The sequence below is a fragment of the Crocodylus porosus genome, unplaced genomic scaffold (assembly GCF_001723895.1).
Source record: "Crocodylus porosus isolate Cpor-Errol unplaced genomic scaffold, CroPor_comp1, whole genome shotgun sequence".
Lineage (NCBI taxonomy): Eukaryota > Metazoa > Chordata > Crocodylia > Crocodylidae > Crocodylus > Crocodylus porosus.
This window is the reverse complement of record NW_017728906.1, coordinates 162,963,936-162,986,008: the sequence shown is the minus strand read 5'-3', so window position 1 is coordinate 162,986,008 and position 22,073 is coordinate 162,963,936. Positions and strand designations below refer to the sequence as shown.

Below are 22,073 nucleotides of genomic sequence, written 5' to 3'. Positions count from 1 at the left end.
TATGGTCCAAAAACTAAATGAATTGTTTGTTTCATTTTTCAATAAGGATGATGATTTTGAACTTGGAGGTAAAGTTAGAATGGTTAATGTGTATTTGATTATGGAAATGCCAGTTGTCACAACCATGATCGAAGTAGAACTCAAACAACTTAATGTCCTGCAGTGGGAGTGGTGGGGGGAGGCATGACACCAAGTAATCTTCATCCCATAGTGTTAAAAAAAAAAAACAGAACATGAAATCACCAGCATAGTAGTGAGGATGTTTTTTCCCTCTTACCGAGATGAAAGCAGCACCATGTGATTCAACAACAGCCAAAACTGGAAAATATTGATCTAAACAACTACAGACCAATTAGTCTGATCTAAATAGCATGCAGTGCCATTAGGGTAATTTTTGAAGGAAAGGATATTGAAAGACATGGAGGTAAACAGCAAATAGAATAAAATTTAAAAATGGATTTAAGTAAAATCTGATATCTTTCTTTAATAAGATATTTTTCGAACAAGGGAAATGCAGTAGATCTAACCTAATGCTGGACTTTGGTAAAATATTTGATAGAGTGTTACATGGGAAATTATTAGGTAAATTGAGGAAGATGGGTAAGGAGGAGTTGGGTAAGGAAATGGCCATAGGGGGAATACTGTGAATTGTGCTGTAGGGTGATGTCATGGGGTGATGGGAAGTTACCAGTGGAATCGAGGCTTAGTCTTGGGCTTGATAATTGGTATTTTCACTAATTACTTTAGCACAAAAGGTTGGGAGGTACTAGTGATATCTGCAGACAAATTTGGGAGGTATATCTCATCGGAAAAATTGGATGTGATAACTGGAATAATAGAAATGGGATGAAATTTAATAATAGAAACTGCAAGAGTATGTTTTTATGTGCTAATAACAAGAATGTATATTATATGTTGGGATCTAATCAGCTGGAAGCAAGAGGAGGAAGAAAACCTAAGTGTATCAGTTGACCATTTCATGAATATGAGACATCAATGAATATAAACTGTGAAAAAAGGTAAATGAAACCTTAGAGTTGATGTATGTCCAGTAGAAATAGTGAAATTCTAATACCATTTTACAAGGCATTAGTAACATTTTATCTAATCCTAATCTATTTTATCTAGTTAATCCTTCACTCAATGAAGATGAATTTTGGATCCTTCCATTCAAGACAGATATAGGCAAATTAGAGTCCAGTGTAGTGTGACAAAAATAATTAGACTGGTGAGAAATTAGAGTCCTGCATGACTTATGCAGATAGGTTGAAAGAACCAGAGTTTTTTAATTTGGAGAAGAGGATATGAAGGCATTATTTTGATAATAGCCCTCAACTATCTGAAGGGTGATTATACAGAAAAGAAAAATAGGGTATTCTCTATGGCCTTGGGGGCAGGCCAAACAGCAGGGTCTTTAACTGCAGCAGGGAAAACTGAGGTTGGATATGAGGGAGAACTTTCTCACTATGAGGGTGATTAAGCTTTGGAACGGACTGTGGAATCTCCATCCTTAGATGTTTTTAAGAGCAGGTGAAGCAGACATTTTACTTGGATGATTTAGTCAGCAATGATCCTGCTTTGAGGAGGGGGCTGAACAAGGTGGCTTCCTTAGGTCCCTTCCAAACCTATAATTCTATAATTCTATGAATTCACAATGAATAGAGGCAATGGAGGGTCTTCAGGATAATTAGGGGAATGGAGGAAAAGCATTTTTCTTGATTAGCGTAGCAAGATGGAGGCTAAAAGAGGGCATGCTTGCTTCATATAGATACATTATATAGATAAACTCTGAAAGACGGAAAGGTATTGAAGCTAAAGGACAATGTTGGCACAAGACTGAAAGGTTATATATGGGCCATGAATAGATTTAGTCTGGAAATTAGAAGATGTGTAATCATCAGAGCAATGGAACAGTCTTCCAGTGCAAATAGTGGGGTCAAGAAACCTAACTGGTTTCAAGATGGGACTTAAGAAGTTTACAAAATGAATTATCAGATATAATCACCTGCAGTAAAGGTGAGTAGACTCAGTTACAGGAGGTCCCATCCAGCACTATGTCCTATGGTCCCATGTTTTAATTAAATAAGAAGATATAATTTTCTGGGACCAACGTTGTGAAAATATAACATTTCATAATATTCTCGGATGAAACGCTAAGCTTCAGCCTGAATTTTATGTGATGTATTACACTCTGTTTTCCACTGGGTGAGAAAAGAAACAGTGTTAAAACCCAGTGAACTAAAATCAAGAAGCATAATACCAAGAACTCACAAACTAAAAAGCCATTGAAAAATTGATGCCGTTTAGTTTTCTCCGTTATTACTAAGCTGTACATGCTGTGATTACTAGAATTAAAAACCATCTAGAAATGGGTAAGTTCTATCTAGTAAGGAAATCTGCTGTAGAAATTACAGATGGAATAACAGTCAGTGAGCTGCCTCTGTTTTATTTCCTGACAAAATTCAACCTGCCATCTCTCATTTTTATAAGAAGCATAACTGAAGACTAGAATGACGTCACAGTGAGATTTTTCTGTAGCTGTGAAAGACAAGCAGAAACAGCCAATATAAATGTATTGTTTTTACTGCTCTCTGAGTGCTTTTCTTGTGCAGCTAGGCTGACTGATGGGCTTTTTTTAAACGTCACTGCAATCAGATATATGGGCGCAGCTTTGCTTTACCGCAGCATGATGCAGTTGTGTACAGTTCAGTGTGTTGTTCTTGGAAACAGACTGAAGGGAAGCAGCTGACCAGAACATACACACGATATTCATTAGAAGCTTTTCTAAAGGGAAAATAATAACACAAATTCTCTCAGCTACAGAAGAGACATTCTCCGTGGGGCTTTAAGTTGATTCTCTGTGTTTGCAGGAGGAGGTGCATACGTTTAGTCTATCAGCTTCTAATGGAAAAGGCTTCAGACAGGCAGACTGCACATTATTAAAAGGCTAGCTGAAACCCTCTTCAGGAAGACATTCTACCCGTGTTTATGCAACAACTGCTTTGGTACTCTACATGCATTAAACTGAGCACGTGGAAAGGCAGCAGAAATGTGGTCCATTTGGAATGGAATAAATGAAAACACCTACTGAGGATTTTCTGGGAATAAAATAGACAGCAAATAAAACTAGTGCAAGCCCTGCAGGAAGATCAGAGGATGAGCATCTCATGATGCATGTTTGTTGTTGTTTTCAAATGAGAGCTTACCTACCACGGAAGAAGTAGATCTGCAGAGACTTCATTTCCTCTTCTGACCCCTCGTTTACATCACTAACTGGTGACAGTCACATCTACATACACAGTACCTGCCACTTCAGCTGCTCAGAATTATAGAAGCTTCTTTGTATGCAGCAGACATGGCTAGCCAGCAGGATTCAGGCTTCTTTGAAATCAGTATCAAATATTTACTGAAATCCTGGAGCAATAGTGAGTAGCAGAAGAGTAATCTTTTCATATTATGCATTGCCTTGTAAATCGTTAGGATAACCTAATAAAAAAATCCTTCATTTACTGGATGCTTGTATTATAGTGAACCAAATAATTTTTTCTTCCATCTGCTCTAATAATCAAAATGTCAGAGATTTTAATAGCTTTCATTAACTGCAAAGTCTCATATGAGATTATACTCGATTCTGCCTGATTGAATTCTCAAGTTAGGCTGCTTTTAGGGTCTCTGGAATAGTACAGAGCAGTGCATTCCAAACAGCATTTCCTGCCCAGATATTTATTAGATTTATTCAGGCTTTATCTAAACATTTTTGAAGTGCTGTTTAATTCCTTGGGCGTGGCAGTACTCTGAAATACTTTATATTTTATATTGTGTTTGGTAAACAAAAAATGTGCTGCTTATATTTCAGGTCTGCATGTCATTATTTTAATATGATTAAAAAGTCAAGGAAATATGAATTAGGTACTTACAGCAATATTTCCTTAATTTCATTTGGGATCGATTTCAGAATATTTTATCCAAAAGGAATCTATCTGTTTATCTCGTCCAAACTGGAGCTTTACACAGTGTAAATAAATGAGATTTGAGTCTTCCACAAGTATTTCAGGATTGATAGTCCAAGTATGCCATTGCTATCTGTATCAGGCAAGATTTTTCAGGAATGTTATATAATTAAGGTCTCTAAATAAAGGCAGTGTTTGTAAATGTAGATAGTCAGGCCTCTAGATTCCTAGTTCCTTTCCAGATTTGCCTTTTATTTTAAAAACATATGTACATTAACTTCCTTTTTCATGCTGCTAACTAAATATGTCAGGCTCACATATATTAAAATGTTTTTAAATATAGAAAACAATGTCTCTGGAAAAACACAAGTTGGTTATCATAATCTCTGTAAGTAAATAGCTCCTGCATAAATGACTTGTATAAAATAATGTAGTATATAAAATTGTACTTTGCAGATATAGTCAATGTCTGACATATCTGGATATCTCCAGAAATACAAAATAGGATATTTAACATATAGTGTGGTGTGTTTTTCCTAACTAAATGATATCCATAGAAACCATAGTTTTCCAGGTCATTTTGATCTACAGTATATATACACTGTAGGGCTTACCTGAATCTGTTTTTTCGCTAAGTGTGCAATGACTAGGGCATTGCTTGATTTTTTCATAACCTAAAAACCATTTTGCCTATGTTGAGTACATTTAGAATTTATGGCATAATGAGGATTAGAGGAATTTAATATTATTTTAGCTTTTGACCTACTGCCAATTAATTAAAGAAAGCATAAGTATGTGTTGTGACAATGGAGATCTTGTAACTTATTAGACACAGCTTATGAAAGAAAAGAAAAATAAATCTTCTTGGTGGTAGGAAAGCTGTCAAATTATTCTGTTTTTGTTTCATTTCCTTAATGTACTAGTATAAAACATCAGGTATTACTAACTTTTTTAACCATAAGAATATAATATTATTATAGTGTTATGAAAAAAAATATTAACAGTAAATCCTTTTTCTATGTTGAATTCAGTCTATTCCACCTATGCTTTCCTAGGAACATATTTAGAAACAAATAGTCAATTCATAAACTCAAATTGGAACTCTTAAATTAAATTTTATATTATATCTCTTTATCCCTTTGTCTATGTTTCTGAAGAATAAAAACAAAATATATGAAGTAACACTTTCTATCACAGAAAAATGTGTTTTCTATTGTACTTAGGTTAAACAGTTAATACTATCAGTTAATCCATTTTTATTTGCAGTATATTTACAATTGTTTCCACATTTACCTGTTTATAGTCAGAAAGCATTTTATGAAGCTATATATATTCTTTTTGGCTAAAAAAATGAATTAAAAGATACGGGGTTTTGACAGGCCCAGGTTTTTCTTCAACTTTGTTGCATATCGGGTGGAGCAGAGGAAAAAGCTTCCCTTGCTTGAAAAAACTAAGCTTGCACATGCATGCACAGGAGCATATTTTCAGAATCATAGGTGATAGGGACCTGCTTACCTGTGAGCATAAGTGAATGATTAAGTATGCTGATGCGTTTGTCAGCATAGCTTCTGAAAGTATGGGTTTTTTTAAGAAATAGAAAAATGAGGCATACACTATGCAATTGGTAGTGGTAGTAAAGGTCCTATTCATAAAGATTTTCATAAATCAACAGTTCCTTGAATAACAACCAGAGACAGTGATTGTCCTTCCTGAGGTTTATCAGTGTAATGAAACAGTCATTCTTATTGAAATATACAAAAGGTTGTATGTAGCATTAATATTTGTTATAGACTGTTCAGTTTATGCCTGCTGTATTGCTTGGAACATAAAGCTGAGATACTCCATTTTGGTTTGGAGTTAGTATCCAACTTTGTTGTCAGAGATCTTCTGAAATGGAATGCTACTTTACCCTTTTATGCACTAATAAGGCAGGATTTCTATGTGGCATGCTATTGCACTTGCAGAAATGCCCAGCTGTCATGCTTGTTGGCTCACATGACTACCAACTAGCTAGGGAGAGAGCTAATGTACATCCTGTGGTGTGTTTATCTGAGATTTTTCTGCACACCCATAATATTTAGACTCATTTAGTCAACATGATGCTGTTTTGCTGCCACTGCCTTGAATTTCTTGAACACTTTCATATGTGACTACCAAGACTAAAGGCACACTTTGACTCTGCACGTGTTAATGAAATACCATGCATTTCAAGCAATGGTGGCAAATATTCCAGTAACTTGCTGAAGGGAACGAGTAATGCTATTTCCATTTACCACTCTAGTTCACATAAAGGAAGGTGTGTGGATTATGAAAACAAACTGCAGATTCATATTTCATTACAAAAGGCATATTTATATTACTTTGGCTAGGAAACTGCATTAATAAAAATAACATGGCTAGAATGCAATCCATTATCATGCTAAAGAGTACTTTATTCCAAACATTTCCCCATTGAAATCAATGGGCGCGTCCGGACAAGCACGGCCATGTGGTATGTGGCGCCACAGACATGTCTGCAGTACCACATACCACAGAGTCAGGTGTTCTCTACACTGCAAGGGCATACTACCCATGCATGCACTGCTCTGCTTTTTTTTTCCTCCACAGGTTTTTTTTGACCCCTGGATATCCAGGGGTCAAAAAAAACCTGTGGAAAAACAATGGATCAGCACATGCACCTGCAGCACGCACCGCTGAAAAGCAGAGCCGGGTTGCCCAGAGGCGCATTGCAGTTGCCAGCCAAGCTTTGCCCAGCAGGATCACTGCTGCTTCAGCCCTGGGAGGCTCCCAGGACACCAGGTAAGGCCGCTAAGGCCAGCACCAGCCTCCCTTACTGCCCCTGAGATAACTTGCCACGCGCCAAAGCGTGTGTGGCATGGGTGTCCCCTGGAGACAAGTATCTGCAACACAAGGTGCTCCGCTGCTACTTGTCCCTGGAGACCCAAACATCTTTGCTCGTCTGGACATGGTCAATGGGACTATTTGTGCGGTAAAATATTACTTGCTACGATCAAGAGGATCAGAATGTGGTTCTTAGAGTGCCGGTTGTTTTTTTACATGACTACAACATCTTGGATTTGTTCTTACCATTACAGGACAAAACAAAAGAAAGAAAAACAAACAAAATAAACAGAGAAGGGAGAAGTTGTGTAGCACTACATTGCAGCAAGTATAAACTATTGAAGATGCAAGCCTTAGTTCTTTCTTCTACACTTACTAGGCTAACATTTCAATGTATTCCTCCTTTCCTGACCTGGAGAGGGAGGAAAATGGCACAAATAGAAGGCTTACTTTTCCTCTCTACTCTTTGCAGATGGTTTGAGACAGGAGATGGATATAGCCTGAGATTACAAAATCATTTCCTGTAGACAACTGAAAAGTCATCACTTTGTAATATATGATTGTTTTTTAATGATAACTGACTTAGAATTTTAGTCAACAATTTATAAACTGAAAATCCTTATATGTCTGCATTTTCTTGAGTCATCCAGTCCTCTAATTTATTTTTTCAATTGGAGGAAAACTTACTACATTATTCAAAACTCATAGCAAGTTTTCACCTAAATATTGATAGTTTACTTTTTAAAATGTAAAAATTAAAAATGAAACTGCATTTAAAAAGTATACTATTTTGCATTTAAAAATGGCTCAACAAATATTTATATCATCACATGGTGCTAGATGTTAATATACCTCTTTTGTCGTGGAAAGCAATGTTTCCAAAGATACCAGATATAAAAAGGCTCTGTTCTTTAGCTTTGGCACCTCTGATGAGTGACAGTGTGGAATTTACATCATTCTGAGTTCTAAACTGTGGATCTATTAGAAACCACAACCTGCCACATGGTTGCAAGGCAGTTGTTGTCACTCTTCAGTTCATTCCTTTGTGTAGATGAGATTTAAGCCTAATTCTAGTGCTGCTACTGAAGGCTGATTTTTGCTTTATCTTTTGATTTAAACTAGTATTTCCTTACTATACATCTTTGAAATTTCTAGTTGAGTAGCTGCTGTCTCAGTAATTGTTCTCATTACACATTTTAAAAAAAAAACCAAGGAGAGAGGAAGTAGTTTTGAAGTACAGGGCTGGCAAGGGAGACATTAAGCTTCTGTGATGCACTCAGTCCTATAGCTAAGGGTTTACCTGAATTGCAGGGGGGATTTACCAGTTTTGTGGGTCAAATGCAGCCCTAAAGCTCTAATTCCATAGTTTGCAGCAGCGCTGCCCCTTACTGATGATTAGTGGAGAGGCCCCAGTAGGGGAAGGAGTGACAAAGAGGCAAGTACCATGTTGTCTGCTGCCCTTCATGCCACCCCACCAGCCGGCGCCTTCCCCTCCTGCCAACAAGAACCACTGGCTCCCACTGGGAAGCCAGCACTTTATTTTTATTAAGGGGTTTTTTGGTGGCGTTTGCAGACAATCCTGGATTTTGTGGTTTCCATGAAACCACAAATTACGAAGGCCCCTACCTATTGCTTTTGTAGTAGTGACGTTTCTTATACTATTTTTCACTTCTTGTACATGTAATTCTTATTTTTTGGAAGCAGAGGCTGTTTATGTGTTTTGCCCTTGGTGGCTTGTCTTTTTTTAATTGTTTTTGAATTCAGATATGAAGAAGCAGCCCAACAATTTAAAGTTCAGACACAGCTGGCATTTGTTCTAACTGTGGAAAGATCATGGCATAGTATGAGATGTGCCCCAGCCTTAACTTGTCAGAGCCATTCCTAGAAGAGTTCCTTGTGTAGTGGATCTGCCCTGCATATGTGCAAATCCATCGTTAAATGAAGAAACTCTCAAGATAAACAGTCTATCATAGTTCCCATGAAGGACTGAATAATCTAGTACTGAATAATGGCAGTTCTGTGACGATATAGCCTGAAAGGACCGAGCATAATGTAGTAGCATCCATGGACTAGTCCTCCTTGTTCCAGGATGATGGGACATCCTGATGTGGAAAGGATCACAATGTAGCTATTGATTTAAGAGTTGAAATCTTCCTCAAAGCTAGCCCTGAGTCATGCTTTTCTGATCAACATCTTTATTTCCTTTCATGCTTCAAAACTTGATATGCTTTAAACTTTAAAACTGCAAGGATTTTCTGTTCACAGCAGAACTTTGGATTTATTTATTGAAGGATCAAGTGCTGGATCCATAGTAATATGACTGGACCAAGGTGGACTACATGCCTACTGTCAACCATAGGTCAATGACTACAAAGATGTACTCTCAGTACAGGATCTTTTTGGTATTCAGAGTACAGACAGTGCCAGTATCGCTAATAGTTATGCCCAGATGGCAGTGTTGTTGATGAACTCAGAGTCTGCTGAGAGATTATTGTTACCTGCACTGGGTCTTTGGACATGCTCTAGGATGATAGTAGCTCTAATTTATCGATTAAGGTCATCTCAGTGTCCTTTCTGGAGAGAAATTTTGAGGTGGACAATGGGAGATTAACCTCCAGTTGTAAAATACAAGGGGCAAATCTGAAAATCAGTCTGAGTCCTATTTTTAGATGTTGCAGATCATCATAGAATGAGATACATTGCTGGTCTCCATGGAAACAGAAAGGCCCATTCAGAAAAGTTTCACACTCAGAGTTTGTGGTTTTTGTCAGAGGCTCATTTTATATGATACATATTCTGATAGATTACTATGGTTTACGGTAGCCAACAATAAGAGATGAAGCCCTGCCTTCTGTATTGGGAATCTGCTAAAATGTAATTTTAGATTTAATAGCGCAAGACAGAACTTGCTAAGAAAGTATAGTGTGATGGGGCATAATTTTTATTGCCTGATTGCATTTAAGATTGTACAGTGCTGATGTTTTCACATATAATTTGCTCGTTATTTTGAAAAAAAAAGGGTAAAGGTGCTGAGAGAGCTGAGATTAGATACTTTCTGGATTATTGTTTATTCAATAAATAAGTAACTAAGGGAAACCTTAGTCAGCATAGATTCCTGCCAAAGATACAGCACTGTAGGAGTTTCACTACAATTAAGTGATAGTTCTACTAATATTTTTCTTCCTATCTCATAGCTGTTCAGACAGAGTGCTCCTCGCCAAGCTTGATATGAAAAAGCCTCCTCTTTTATATGGAACAAAATAAACCTCTAAGAATGTCTGCTCAGATTTGTGTTTCTTTTGCTACTAATTCCTTTGTTCAAGCTATATTGAATAGAACCATGTCTAGATGGCCCTCTGACTTCACTACTTATCGTTATTCCTGAGCAGACCTTCAGATTCAAGGTCATTTTAAAGACATTCTTGTCAGAAGCTCATACATGTAAACTTGGATGTAAGCAGGATAGTAAATTCAAGTACTATCCTTCTGTAGAGTAAAAAACTCCACAGCAGCACACATGTAGATGCTTCCTGCCTGGCTGGGGCACCAGGTTGCTTTAGTGTGGGGGCTGCCAGACAACTAGCCTCGTGCTGAAGCACCCTGGTGTTCCAGCCAGCCCTTCCGTAGCTCACTGAGCTGGGGGGAGCAGCCGTGGGCTGGCAGGCTGACCCATCTGCCAGATGGGGCTGCTCCACTCAGGTCCATGTGCTGCACCTGAATAAACTGCAGAGCTTATTGTTCCTAAGTAAATTATTCCCAAACTCGCATGCAAATGGCACACCCACGTGGAATTAACTCCAGAGCAATAATCTCCACAGTTTATTCAGGTAACATGTGTTATTCAGGCATGTCCACAGTGTTACAGAAATATTTTCTGGACTCATAGATGACTGACACACCATCTTCTAGCTTCTATTTTTTTCAGCGTGTGTGATATCACCCCTTTATGTTTTAAAATAAAATTCTTCTCTCGTTTTGGTTCACTGGGATACAATAAGACAATAATATTTGTGAAGTGGTTTCTATTTGAATGCTTTACTAATATTAATTTGTACCATAACACACCTAAGGAACACATCTATCTCTCTACAAGAGACACAAAAATTAAGTAACTTACATCAGAAGTATGTGGCAGAGATGGAAATAGGGCACTGTCTTTAATGCATTAACAAGACCCATCGTTCTTCCCATCTTTTTCAGATGATTGTAGTTAGTTAACTCTGTGATTCATGTTGTGACTAGTTATTACAGTGATTCTCAACACTCTTAGACTCATGGCACCCCTCAGAAAATGTCAGCTCTTAGTTTTCACTCATTTTTTGATTACAGAAAGATAATAGAGCAATTCTTCTGTTGCAAAGAACTTAGAAAGCCAAAATAGGTCAGAATGTTTTTAACACTATTTTTAACACTAGAATTCCTATTTGGAATCCCCTCTCTCTGGATTTATCTTGGGAACAATATTAGCATGCCTAATAACACTACTGTTGTGTGGCATCCTGCAGTACCCTTGAAAGGTTCTCAAGACATCCGAGGCTGCTCTAGCACCTTGATTAAGATTTTTAATTGGCACTAATTAGCAGTTTTTTATGGAGACATCCTGAAAACGTATCAGTTTTGAGAGGATGGGCATCTGCTATAACTGATACCTTTGGAAAAGAAAAAATGACTTAACTGCAATTCTTGTTCTTTGAAAGGAAAGGATTATTTTCTGTGCAGTGAATTTTTCGACCAGCTGCATACTTGGGAGAGCTGCTAGACAAGCTTTTGAGTTCAACGTGCCCTTTCTCAGTTCTGTGCTTTGAAAACACGTACTGATAACAAACAATACTCCCCTCCTACCCCCAGCATACACACCTCCTATGGCCATATTCTCCTTGGAGATTTAATTTAATTTTAGTTTTAGTTTTATTAATCATATTAAAAGGAAATTAGGCATTGCAACATAAATATTGCCTACCTGGATAAGTCCAGAATAGTAAACTTTTCAGAGATTGCAAGGTCTGGTAGTATCACCTTTGCAATACCAGAGTTATTAGCATTTATAGTACTTTAAGGAAAGTCTCAGCTCATTCCTGCCAAGGCATTAAGATCTCCAAATAAGACACAAGATGAAATGTTTGAGTTTTATGGCTTTAGTAAAATATCTTGCATAAATTCAAAACATGGAAAACAAGCAAGAAGAAATAGAATGTTACAGAATTGTCTGCTACATTCTAGATGGCAAATCCAAAGTTTGGTTGGATGATTTTTTAAAGACTAGAATGGCTCTACAAAAGTTGTAAGAACAAATGGGAAGAAGTATATTAGGAGTGCGGTGCTGAGTATGTGTGTATTTTACATACAAATGCTGATTTCAGTTGCCAACAACTTTGCAAGACTTTCACTTTTTTAGTTGAAATTATCTATTGTGGGTGTCTCCCTCCGGCTGATTTATTATTATTATTATTTTAATTCTAGTGAAAAATAGTTAAGTTGTTTCTGAGAATGTAGTTACGGAAAAATACATGTTTTTGTCCATGTTGAAAGATTCTGAGAGCTTCTTTTTTTTTGAGAAACTCTAGTACCCCAAAGCTTTTGAGTAGGAATTTGAAATACCACATTTTCTTGCATACCACATGTAGTCAACATGCAAGTCATTTTGTAATAGCTAAAGGAGGGGAAAAATATTTTTCCAGTCATGACTGAATCCTGGCTATCAGGGAATCCTGACCTCATGGCTGGATGCTGACTGTCATTGTTCCGGTCAAATCTACAGTTCTACCCCTTTTGTTTTGCCAAAAGCTACTGCCAATTCAGCAGTTGCTGTTACCAGATTAAACCCAGCTATGAACTGAAGACTCCACTCCTTCTCTTCCTCTCTGTGGCTGCGAGAAGACAGCCTCAGTTGCCATTACGGCATCCTTATGGTTCTGTTCCAAGTTAGAAATAAGCTCTTCCAAGTAAGACGCACCCTGATTTTGGAGGGCTGATCTTTTGGGGGAAAAGGTGAGTGTGGTATATGAATAAATGCAGTATTTGGGTCAGGGTTGTACCTCTCTTTATTATTTAAAAATCTACACAATTTTGCCAAATTCTGAATTGCCCTGTGAAAAATCACAATTTGCACAAACTTGACAGAGACCTTGGAGAACTCAGCTACCCAACAATTCCAGTCATACCGAGCATATTGCAGCTTAGGGCTGAGTCGGTCTTTCCCTGCAGCTGCTTTTCTTGGCTGCTGCAGGTCAGTTACTGGAACCAAAAGCAAGGATGGTCTCTATCCTATGCTGTCCCTTACTGTGCAGGAAGCTGCCTGATTCAAATACAGATGGGGGGTAGTTGATGTGGACAGAAAGCCAGAGGAAGTAGCCTGAGAAAAGACACAGGAGTTGGGAGCTTGATAAAAAGAACCAACATAGCAAGAAGATTGAGACTAGGAGCTGGAAAGTGGGACTGGCTGGCTAAAGAAACAGAAGGATGTAGGACTGGGAGGCAGTGGGTTTGTGTGTAAACTGAGATAAATGAGGATTTGGGGAGTGGAAACATTAAGGCTCGCCAGGCAAATTCAGGAAGGAGGTCAGTGGGAATGAGGGAAGGAGAGACAAATTAAATGAAGAGTGGGTAGGGAATTTGGTAATGGCAAGATATGGAAACTGGGGGCAAGGAATAGGAGTATAAGAAAGAGAACTGAGAATGGCTGTACAAAAAGACCATGTGTGTATTTTATTAGTTATATTTATTGTAGTAACAGCCAACTTAACACAAGCAGTAGATCCAAAATGCAATAGATATTTTACAGCTGACAATGCAAAACTGGTCTCTTAGATATTTTTTATTTTAGGGAAGGCCAAACAAACTGGATTGCTCTTTTTAAAAAATCTAAAATTTGTAAATGAAAAAAGCAGAGCCTTCATTAGGATTTTAGTAAACATGTCAGTGTCTCGTAAGCTTACTTTCAAATTTAAACTTGTTTGAGCCCCATGATGAAAATTGGCATAAGGAATTGTTATTAAAGTGAAGCTATTGATGGTAATTTATCAGATTAGCAGTGGGGTACTGCAGGGATTGGTGTTAAGTTTTATCTTATTAACTTTATTAATTATTTGGAAGAAGGTAAATATTAGTGGCATTTGTCATAATTCTAGGTCTGATACCGTTTAACATTTTTAGTATTGACTTAGATGCAGAGTGGTGAGATTGCTGATCAAATTTGCAAGTGATACAAATCCAGGAAAAGTAGTAAATGCTTTAGAGGATATGGTTAGAAATAAAAAGGATAAATTTGAGAACTGGGACATAGACAACAAAATGAATTTTAGCAAAGACAAAAGTAAGGTAATACTTATAGGGGAAAAAACCTCTAAATGTATACACACAAATGTGGGACAACTAGCTTGGCAGCAGCACTACTAAGAAAAATTTGGAAGTTAAACTAGATCAGAAACTCAGGAATGTGATGCTGTCACATACAAAAAAGCAAAACTGGTATTGTGTGCAAGATACTGGAGGTGATGGTACCATTCTACTCAGGACTGAAAAGGTCTCAACTGGAGTATCATGTCCATGTGTGGGCTCAGCACTTTAACAAGGATGTAGAGAAACTGGAAAGGTTCCAAAGGCAGGCGTCAAAAATGATAGTATTGGAATGCAAATCACACAAAGCTAAGAAAGCAGGTATGTTTAGTCTAGGAAAAAAGAAATTAAGGGAGACCTGATAGCAGTTTTCAAATATTTGAAAGGCTGCCATGAGAAAAGGAAGAACAACAGTTCTCTTTTATCGTGGAAGAGTGAAGGAAGGCAGGACCTGAGGTGCAGTGAGTTTAAACTGCAAGAAAACAGATTTAGATTAAATATCAGGGAAAACTTCCTGGGCAAGTCTACAGGTAAAATTTATTTGATGTAATAAACTCCAGTGCAGTTCATGCTGGAGTATATTGTAGTGTTTACATGTGCATCCAGGACTGTAGCATGTTGAGCCAGGGTGGCGCGGTTCCAGCTGACAGAGGCTGTGGCAGGTCAGCATGCCAGCCCAAGGCTACTCTTGCCTGGGTCAACATGCTGGGGGGGCTGGCTGGGACATGAGGATGCTACAGTGCAGGGCTAGCAGACAGACAGCCCTACACTGTCGCACCCTCATGCCCCGGTCATAGTCTACATGTGCATTGCGATGGAGTAATGGGCTGTAGAATAGTACTATGTTGGGCAGTACTATCCTACAGTGGAATTAATTAATTTACTCTGGCCTAAAAGCACCGTTTGGATAGATGGTGATGCTTTACTGCAGTGCTAATTAGGCAATTCCACAGTAAGCATCTTGTGTAGATGCATCCCTATAACTGTAAAAACCAAAGGACAAGAGAACAAGCTTCCTGGATTAGTTGTGTTATTTCATGCACTGAAAGTTTTCAAAAACAGGCTGGACAGGTTGGATGGTTTAAGAATAGCACATTTTGCATCTGCATCTGGGTTGGTCTAATTGGCACCTGAGGTCTCTTCTAGTCCTGTGATTTGAGGGAAGATTTGGGAAAAATACCAGGTAAAGTTTCTTAACATGGAGACTTATTATTCTATAAAGAGTTCTGTCACAGGAGTTAATCAAACCCTTGTTGCTTGGAACACTTAAAATAAAATGCCTGAATAATTAACAATGTAGTGTATTTACTCAAAGACAAGACAAGGTTTTTCTCCCAGTTGTCATGCGAGGAAAAGCCCCTTGTCTTAACTGCATACAAGAAAATTTCACTAAAACTTGCTGACCCTATAAATACTTTTCCAAGCCTGTCTTCTGTGATTGTACAGTGCCAAGGCTGATGTGCATGGCTTATAATCCATAGACTTGTATGTTTTAGCTATAAGTTCTCATAAAGCAAGAATTACATGAAATGGATTTGTTCTTACCTTAGGGTGAATGGTAATTCTGTAGGCAGTGAAACAGAAACTCCATGCCACTGGCAAGTTGGAGCTGAGTGAAATTTTGTCAGATAATCATTATATTAATAGCTCTTTGGGGTGTCCTTCTACCTCATTTTAGTACCATTATTTCCAGTTCATCAATAGATCTACTGTTTAGATAGTGGACAGGCTTTTTCTTCTCACGTAAAAAGTATTCATTCTACAAAAAGATGAGTACTTTTAACTCCTTTTTGTTGGCTTGTGTCCAAAAAGAGGAGCAGTTGATTCTTTCTGCCAACATTCAGATGATCTGGGAGAATTATCCAAGGTATGTTATCCTGGTAGAGAAACTTACTTAGAGCCAAGTGTGCAAACATTCAAATGTTAATGCTCTGAGGAGTAGAGAGCTCACAGGGCTGAAACTGTGAAGCCAGGGGTTGTGGGAGGGGAAGAGCCTACGTACACATCTCAGCTGCTCTGCAGACTTTCTTAGTCTGTCTGGAGACAGATGGCAATAGGGCACAGGGCAGCCCCAGTATATTTTACTCCCCCTCACTGCAGCAGAACCTAGCAAGCAACACACTGTCTCCCCGGGGTAATGGTTGTGGTGGTTGCGGAGGGAGTTGGGAGTGATGGTGGGAAGACTGTTCTCTTCTTAGATAAGCCACAGCATGTACAGACAGTTGCTTTCCCAGGAGCAAGTCTTCTGGTAGTGATTTCATCCTGGTTGTTCCTAGGTTATTTTTCTCCTGGTGCAACCATTTTTATTTTGAGAGAAAAAGCCTGAACATCTGTATACTCATGGTATCTCCTGGGAGAGCACCAATTTTCACAAGACCATCCTCAACTAGATTATCCCAGACAAAGCTTTGTCTAGCCAGGTTTTGAAAACCTCCAAGGGTAGAGCTTCTACCACCTCTGTGGGTAACCTGTTCCAGTGTTTTACTACCCTCCTAGTGAGAAAATTCTTCCTATATCCAACCTAAACTTCCCTTGCTGCAACTTGAGACCGTTGCTTCTTGTTCTGTCATCTTTCACCACTGAGAACAGTCTAACTTCATCCTCCTTCAAACCCCACTTCACGTAGTTGAACGCTGCTATTAAATCCCCTCTCAGTCTTCTTTTCTCTAGATTAAATAAGCCCAGTTCCCTCAGTCTCTCCTCATAAGTCATGTGCCCCAGCTCCCTCACCATTTTTGTTGCCCTCTGCTGGACTCTCTCCAATTTTTTCCACATCCTTTCTGGAGTGGGGGGCCCAAAACAGGACACAGTACTCCAGATGTGGCCTCATCAGTGCAGAATACAGGAGAATAATAATTTCCCTTAACCTGCTGGCAACACATCTACCAATGCAGCCCAGTATGCCATTAGCCTTCTTGGCAACAAGAGCACACTGCTGGCTCATGTTCAGCTTCTTGTCCACTGTAACTCCCAGGTCCTTTTCTGCAGAGCTGCTTCCCAGCTAGTCAGCCCCCAGCCTATCCTTGTGCATGGGATTGTTTTGTTCTAAGTGTGGGACTTTGCACTTGGCCTTGTTGAACCTCATGAGATTACTTTTGTCCCAGTTCTCCAATTTGTCTAGGTCAACCTTTTCTGCATCTTCTATCACAGGGTTGCCTCCTCCATTCAGTAAGGGGCCCACACTTTCTGTGATCCCCTTGCTACCAACATAATTGTAGAAACCCTTTTCATTACCCTTGACAAGGCTTAATGCTGCTTAGTCAGAAAACCATCTTCTGTGTATTTCCTGTGAGGTATACAAAACATTTGAAGGTCCTACATAGCACATTAGGTACTTTTCCTAGTAACCTGAATCCAGTGCAGATGCTGCATGCAATGTGCATGCATGTTGGTCCAGTCTTTTGCACCATAGACAGTGTGTACCAGGACCAGCATGATCCAGTGTGCAGGGCCAATCCAATACATGCTGCATCCAGCTTGCAGGCCTAGTCAGAGACCTGTATGGGTTAGATCTGGCCCATGGATCGATTCTTTGACACTTCTGATCTATAGGGTGGCCTCCTAATTCCCAGAGTATAATCTAAAACCCTTACCTAGGTGCCGAGGTTCCATACAGTACATGGGAACAGGTAGGTACCTCAGAACGGGATGCAAATTAATGTCACAAATCCTGCTCTTCTTTGGGTCTAGGTGCTTCAGCTTCATTGAGTGTGCCGTGTCCCTGCACTTCAAGATGCACGCCAAGATGGTGGCAGGGGTGCTTTATCTAAAGCTCATTCAATGAGCTTTAGATAAAGCGCTCCTGCTGCCATTTTTAAGCACAAGGGCGCTGTTACATGAGACACCCTGGGCGCTGTTACATGAGACATCCTGGGCACTTTAATTATAGTGGCTCTCAGAGCCGCTCTAATTAAAACACTCCCCCCAACGCTCACTCCCAGAGCATGTGTATAATTGCCTTTGGTGTTCACAGACTTCTCTGTAAAAAAAGTGGAGATGTATCTATAAGTGGAGACTTATCTATACAAACGTTTTCTTAAGGCAACCAAGTCAAAATACAATACATTGTATTTAGAATACATTCATACAAATTCAAAAAGACACAAACCAGTGTTTGGCGCAAAAAAGACCTTCCTCAATCACTCTTTTAACGTGAAAAAGGCTGTTTGTGGTGGCAACATTGGTACTGTCTTTGAGTTTGACTGGTTGTCATTTAAATAAATTGCATTCTGTTTAAATGTTGTATGGCATTACAACTTTTTAATTATGTATTATAAGTTAATTAAACTAGTTAACTCTATTGTGCTATAAGTAAAATTAAATGTGGAGAACTGTTTACACAATTCAGGCACATTTATTTAGTCATTTTCTTTTAATAATTTTTAGCATACTGAAGTAACGTATTGTAATATTACCACAGTATTTCATGAACTTGGCAAACAGTGCTTTTTGTAAAGCTGAGATCATTACTTTATGGATTATTTGGAAAAAGAGTACCTAAGAATGGCTTGGGGCAACACACTTTACTCTATTATTTCACTATCCTCAGAAAATACCCTGAAAATATAATCATTCCAATTAACTGCATTTTGCATAAGCCTTGGAAGTGTGTATAGTTCAGTAAATTATCTTTAGGCCAGTTTCCCATTTGACAAAGCATGTTTGACAAAGAAATCATCTTGATAGGAAATTATGACATAAATTGAACAGATACTATGGCCATGAGCATGATTTGGTTCAGATAAGCACTACAAAATTAAGTTGTTGATTAAAAAATTCTGAACTTATCTCCTAGGGAATCATAGAAGATAGGTGGAGAGCTGATGAGGGGACAGGGTTGGTGTCACAGCCCAGCAGAGCCTCATGGGGTGGAAAGCCCACAGGTCAGAGGCTTTCGCTGCCCCCCCTGTGCTGTGCAGACCCCAGCTGGCAGGAGTCGGGGTGGGGGGATCCTTTTCCCTCCCCGCCTTCCCCCCCATCAATGGTTGAGGTGGGAGGTGGGGGCTGGCAAGGAAGAGTGGGTGAGATATTTGCAGTCTGGTGGTGCTGAGAGGCATGCATGAGCATCCTCTGACTTTGCAGGCATCTGCCTGCCTTGGCCAACTGATGAGTGAACAAGCATTCTGTTCATTAATGGTCCAATCTATGCAGCTTAGAGAAAACTGCATAAATTGAATGGATTCTGCCTTGGACTTTCAGACTATCTGTACTTAGCCAAAGTGATTACGTTAGTTTGACAAGATCTATTTTCTGCGAATACAGGCTGGCTGATATTATTTATGTTACTCTTCTAGCCTTTATTAATCATGACTTTATAAACCTGTTTTATTATTTTGTCTGGCATTGACGTCAGGGTAGCTTATGTTTACCTGGGTTTTCCTACTTACCCTTTTTAAATATTTATATAACATTAGTTTTATTTCAGTCCTCTAAACCTGTTTTAGTTTTCCAACATTTATAAAAAAATCAGTAAGACTTAATATCCCAAGTGATGAGGCCTCCAGGACTTCCAGACAGAAGAACAGATCATACTCTCAGAAGGTAATAGCCTGAGTTTTCTCTTTCTTTTAGTTCTTTTTATTTGTCTTTGTTGTTATTTTATGTACTATCCTAAATAAATCTTTTCTTCTGGTATTATCCTCTTCAAGTATTTGGGAACTCATGTCTTGTTTTAATTGTCACAGTTCGATATACATATTTAGCTTTTTTATATTCAAAATCATTTTGTTGCCCTTTTCTGTAATTCTCTAATATATTAAATCATTCTAATGAAATGCTTTAATAGAGGGCTCATTTTCCTCTTTATTTTTTGAGAAAGTGGATGAGTGGCATGGATTAATAGCACTTAATTATGTACTCTCAACTGTGACTTCTGTGATAGTAGTCTGAGGTTTCAGTGTATGAGGATGTTTAATCATGGTCTGTTGGGCAACATGAAGAGCAGTGTCCTTGTACATGTAATTGGTGTTTACTGTTGCCTCACTGGATACATGTTCAGTCAGATAGTAGGTACAATTCCATCTGGTTAAATGATTTACTCAAGTAAAAGGTTTTTACCTAGTTGGATTCAAGACAGAGTTTCAGCCACTGAATTAAAGTGGGTGGAAAAATTCCTTCTTTTTATAGTTTTTATCTGTAATGCTAAGGTAAGAAGTGTTTCTGTCTTGAAAAAGTAGCTAGTATGTAGCTTTTGTTCTTTGGAGTTGGGAATAAAAAACAAAGTACGTTCAACTTTGAAGGAGTGAGTGCATAATATAAAGATATTCCTACAATGGGTTCTACATAAAATGTAAAACAGGGGACACCTCTATGATTAAGCAGATGACATTTGTTGGCAGGTGTGGCTACTGATATACAGGTTAATGAAATAGCAATCTACTAAACTAGGTGCAGACAAAATATGACCTGCAGGCCAAATCCAGCCTGCCAGGCAATTTCATCTGGCCTGCGAGCACCCACCAAGTAATTGTACCCCAACCAGACTGTGCGCCTTACTTCCACCCTCGTGAGTGGAAGGGCCCAGCCCAGCCAGCGCACAGCTTCCACATGGGGCTGCTGCTGCCACTGCTGCAGCCGCTGGGGGACCTGATCGGTTTCCCCGGCATTCCACTCACTCCGGGCACCAGACAGAAAAGCAGTGGGGGCAGGGACAGTGAGTTGCAGCTGGGTGGGAGTGCAGAGCATAAGGCTGGTGGGAGTGCAGAGCCCACACCCAAGGGGTGGCAGGAGCATGACATTTGGGTGGGCAGGGTATGGGTATGAGGGAAAGGAGGGGGCTGTGGGGACCCTTCACACACTCCCCCCATGTCACAGAGCCCCCACTGGCGGCAGCAGCAGCAGGTGGGGGCACTCAGGGGGCACTCATGGCCCACGCAGGCGCTGCTGCCTGGTGATGCAGAACTCTGGCCAGCATTGCACATGGTAGCAAGGAGCACAGCCTGGCTGGCCCACCTCTGTTGTGCGGGGCTCTGTGTGGCACACCTACAGCACCCACATTTGCACACCACTACAGAAAGCCCTGTACTGGAGCCAGCTGCCTTCGCTGCCTCCTGCTGTGCAGGTCCTGGGACCCTGCCGGAAGTGACAGGGAGCCCTGCTCCCTGCTTCCTGGCAGAGCCCCAGGACCCACACAGCAGAGGGTGTGGAAGGCAGCTGGTTCCAGCACAGGGCTTCCCACGGTGACATGTGAGTGCAGGAGCTGTACATTCACATATGTGCATACCATAATTGCACTCCAGGGAATTACACAGTTATGCACCTGCACAATTTTTTGCACATAAAATGTATGACAGTGCATAGTTGTATAATTTTGCATAATTTAACCCTGGGCAGATGCTGTGCCCCCACTTCCTCCAGGCTCCTGGCACTCTAGCTGGAAGCCCCATGTGAAGGCACCAAGTGTGGTGGTGTGCAACTGGATGGCTGGTGAGTGGGGAGGGAAACTCCTGCCTGCAGGAGGGTGGGGGTGGGCATGGGGTTTGTGAGTGGGTATGGGGGGGTGGGCACCCCCACCACACACCCTCCCCTGCCCCCCATGGTGTACAGCCCCTGCCTCTGGCAGTGGCTTTGCTGCCTCAGCTCTGATGCCTGGGGGACAGGCCCCTCAGTTCAGCTAGAGCTGAGGCTGCAAACCATGCTGGCATGCTGGAGAACTGTGACTTAGCTTGATTTGATATGGGATCTAGGTCAGAACTTGGATAGACCAGTTTACAGTTAAGTCTGTAATCTATTAATCAGTGACGCCTGATACTACATAGTTCATAGCTGGTAGGGTCGGAAGGGACCTGAGCGGCTCATCAAGTCCAAACCCCTGCCATGGCAGGAAAAACTACTGAGGTCAAACAAGGTGTTCGTCTAGCCTCCTCTTAAATACCCCCAGGGTAGGAGCCAGCACCACTTCTCTTGGAAATTGGTTCCAGATCCTAGCCGCCCTGACAGTGAAGTAGC

General features: G+C 39.9%; 1 protein-coding gene across 8 annotated transcripts in view; it reads left to right on the top strand.

The window, feature by feature from the left end:
* Positions 1-22,073, top strand: part of FRY (FRY microtubule binding protein) — a 379,103-nt gene that overhangs the window by 69,340 nt on the left and 287,690 nt on the right. The window contains exon 2 of one of the 8 annotated variants that reach the window (XM_019530101.1): positions 2,871-3,425. The exons of 5 other annotated variants lie outside the window; for them this stretch is intronic. In XM_019530101.1, the coding sequence (XP_019385646.1) occupies positions 3,356-3,425 (70 nt within the window). In that variant the 5' untranslated portion in view covers positions 2,871-3,355. Of the gene's footprint in view, positions 1-2,705; positions 3,426-22,073 lie in introns of those variants that run through there. 2 more of the 8 variants (XM_019530100.1, XM_019530103.1) reach the window with 2 other exon arrangements.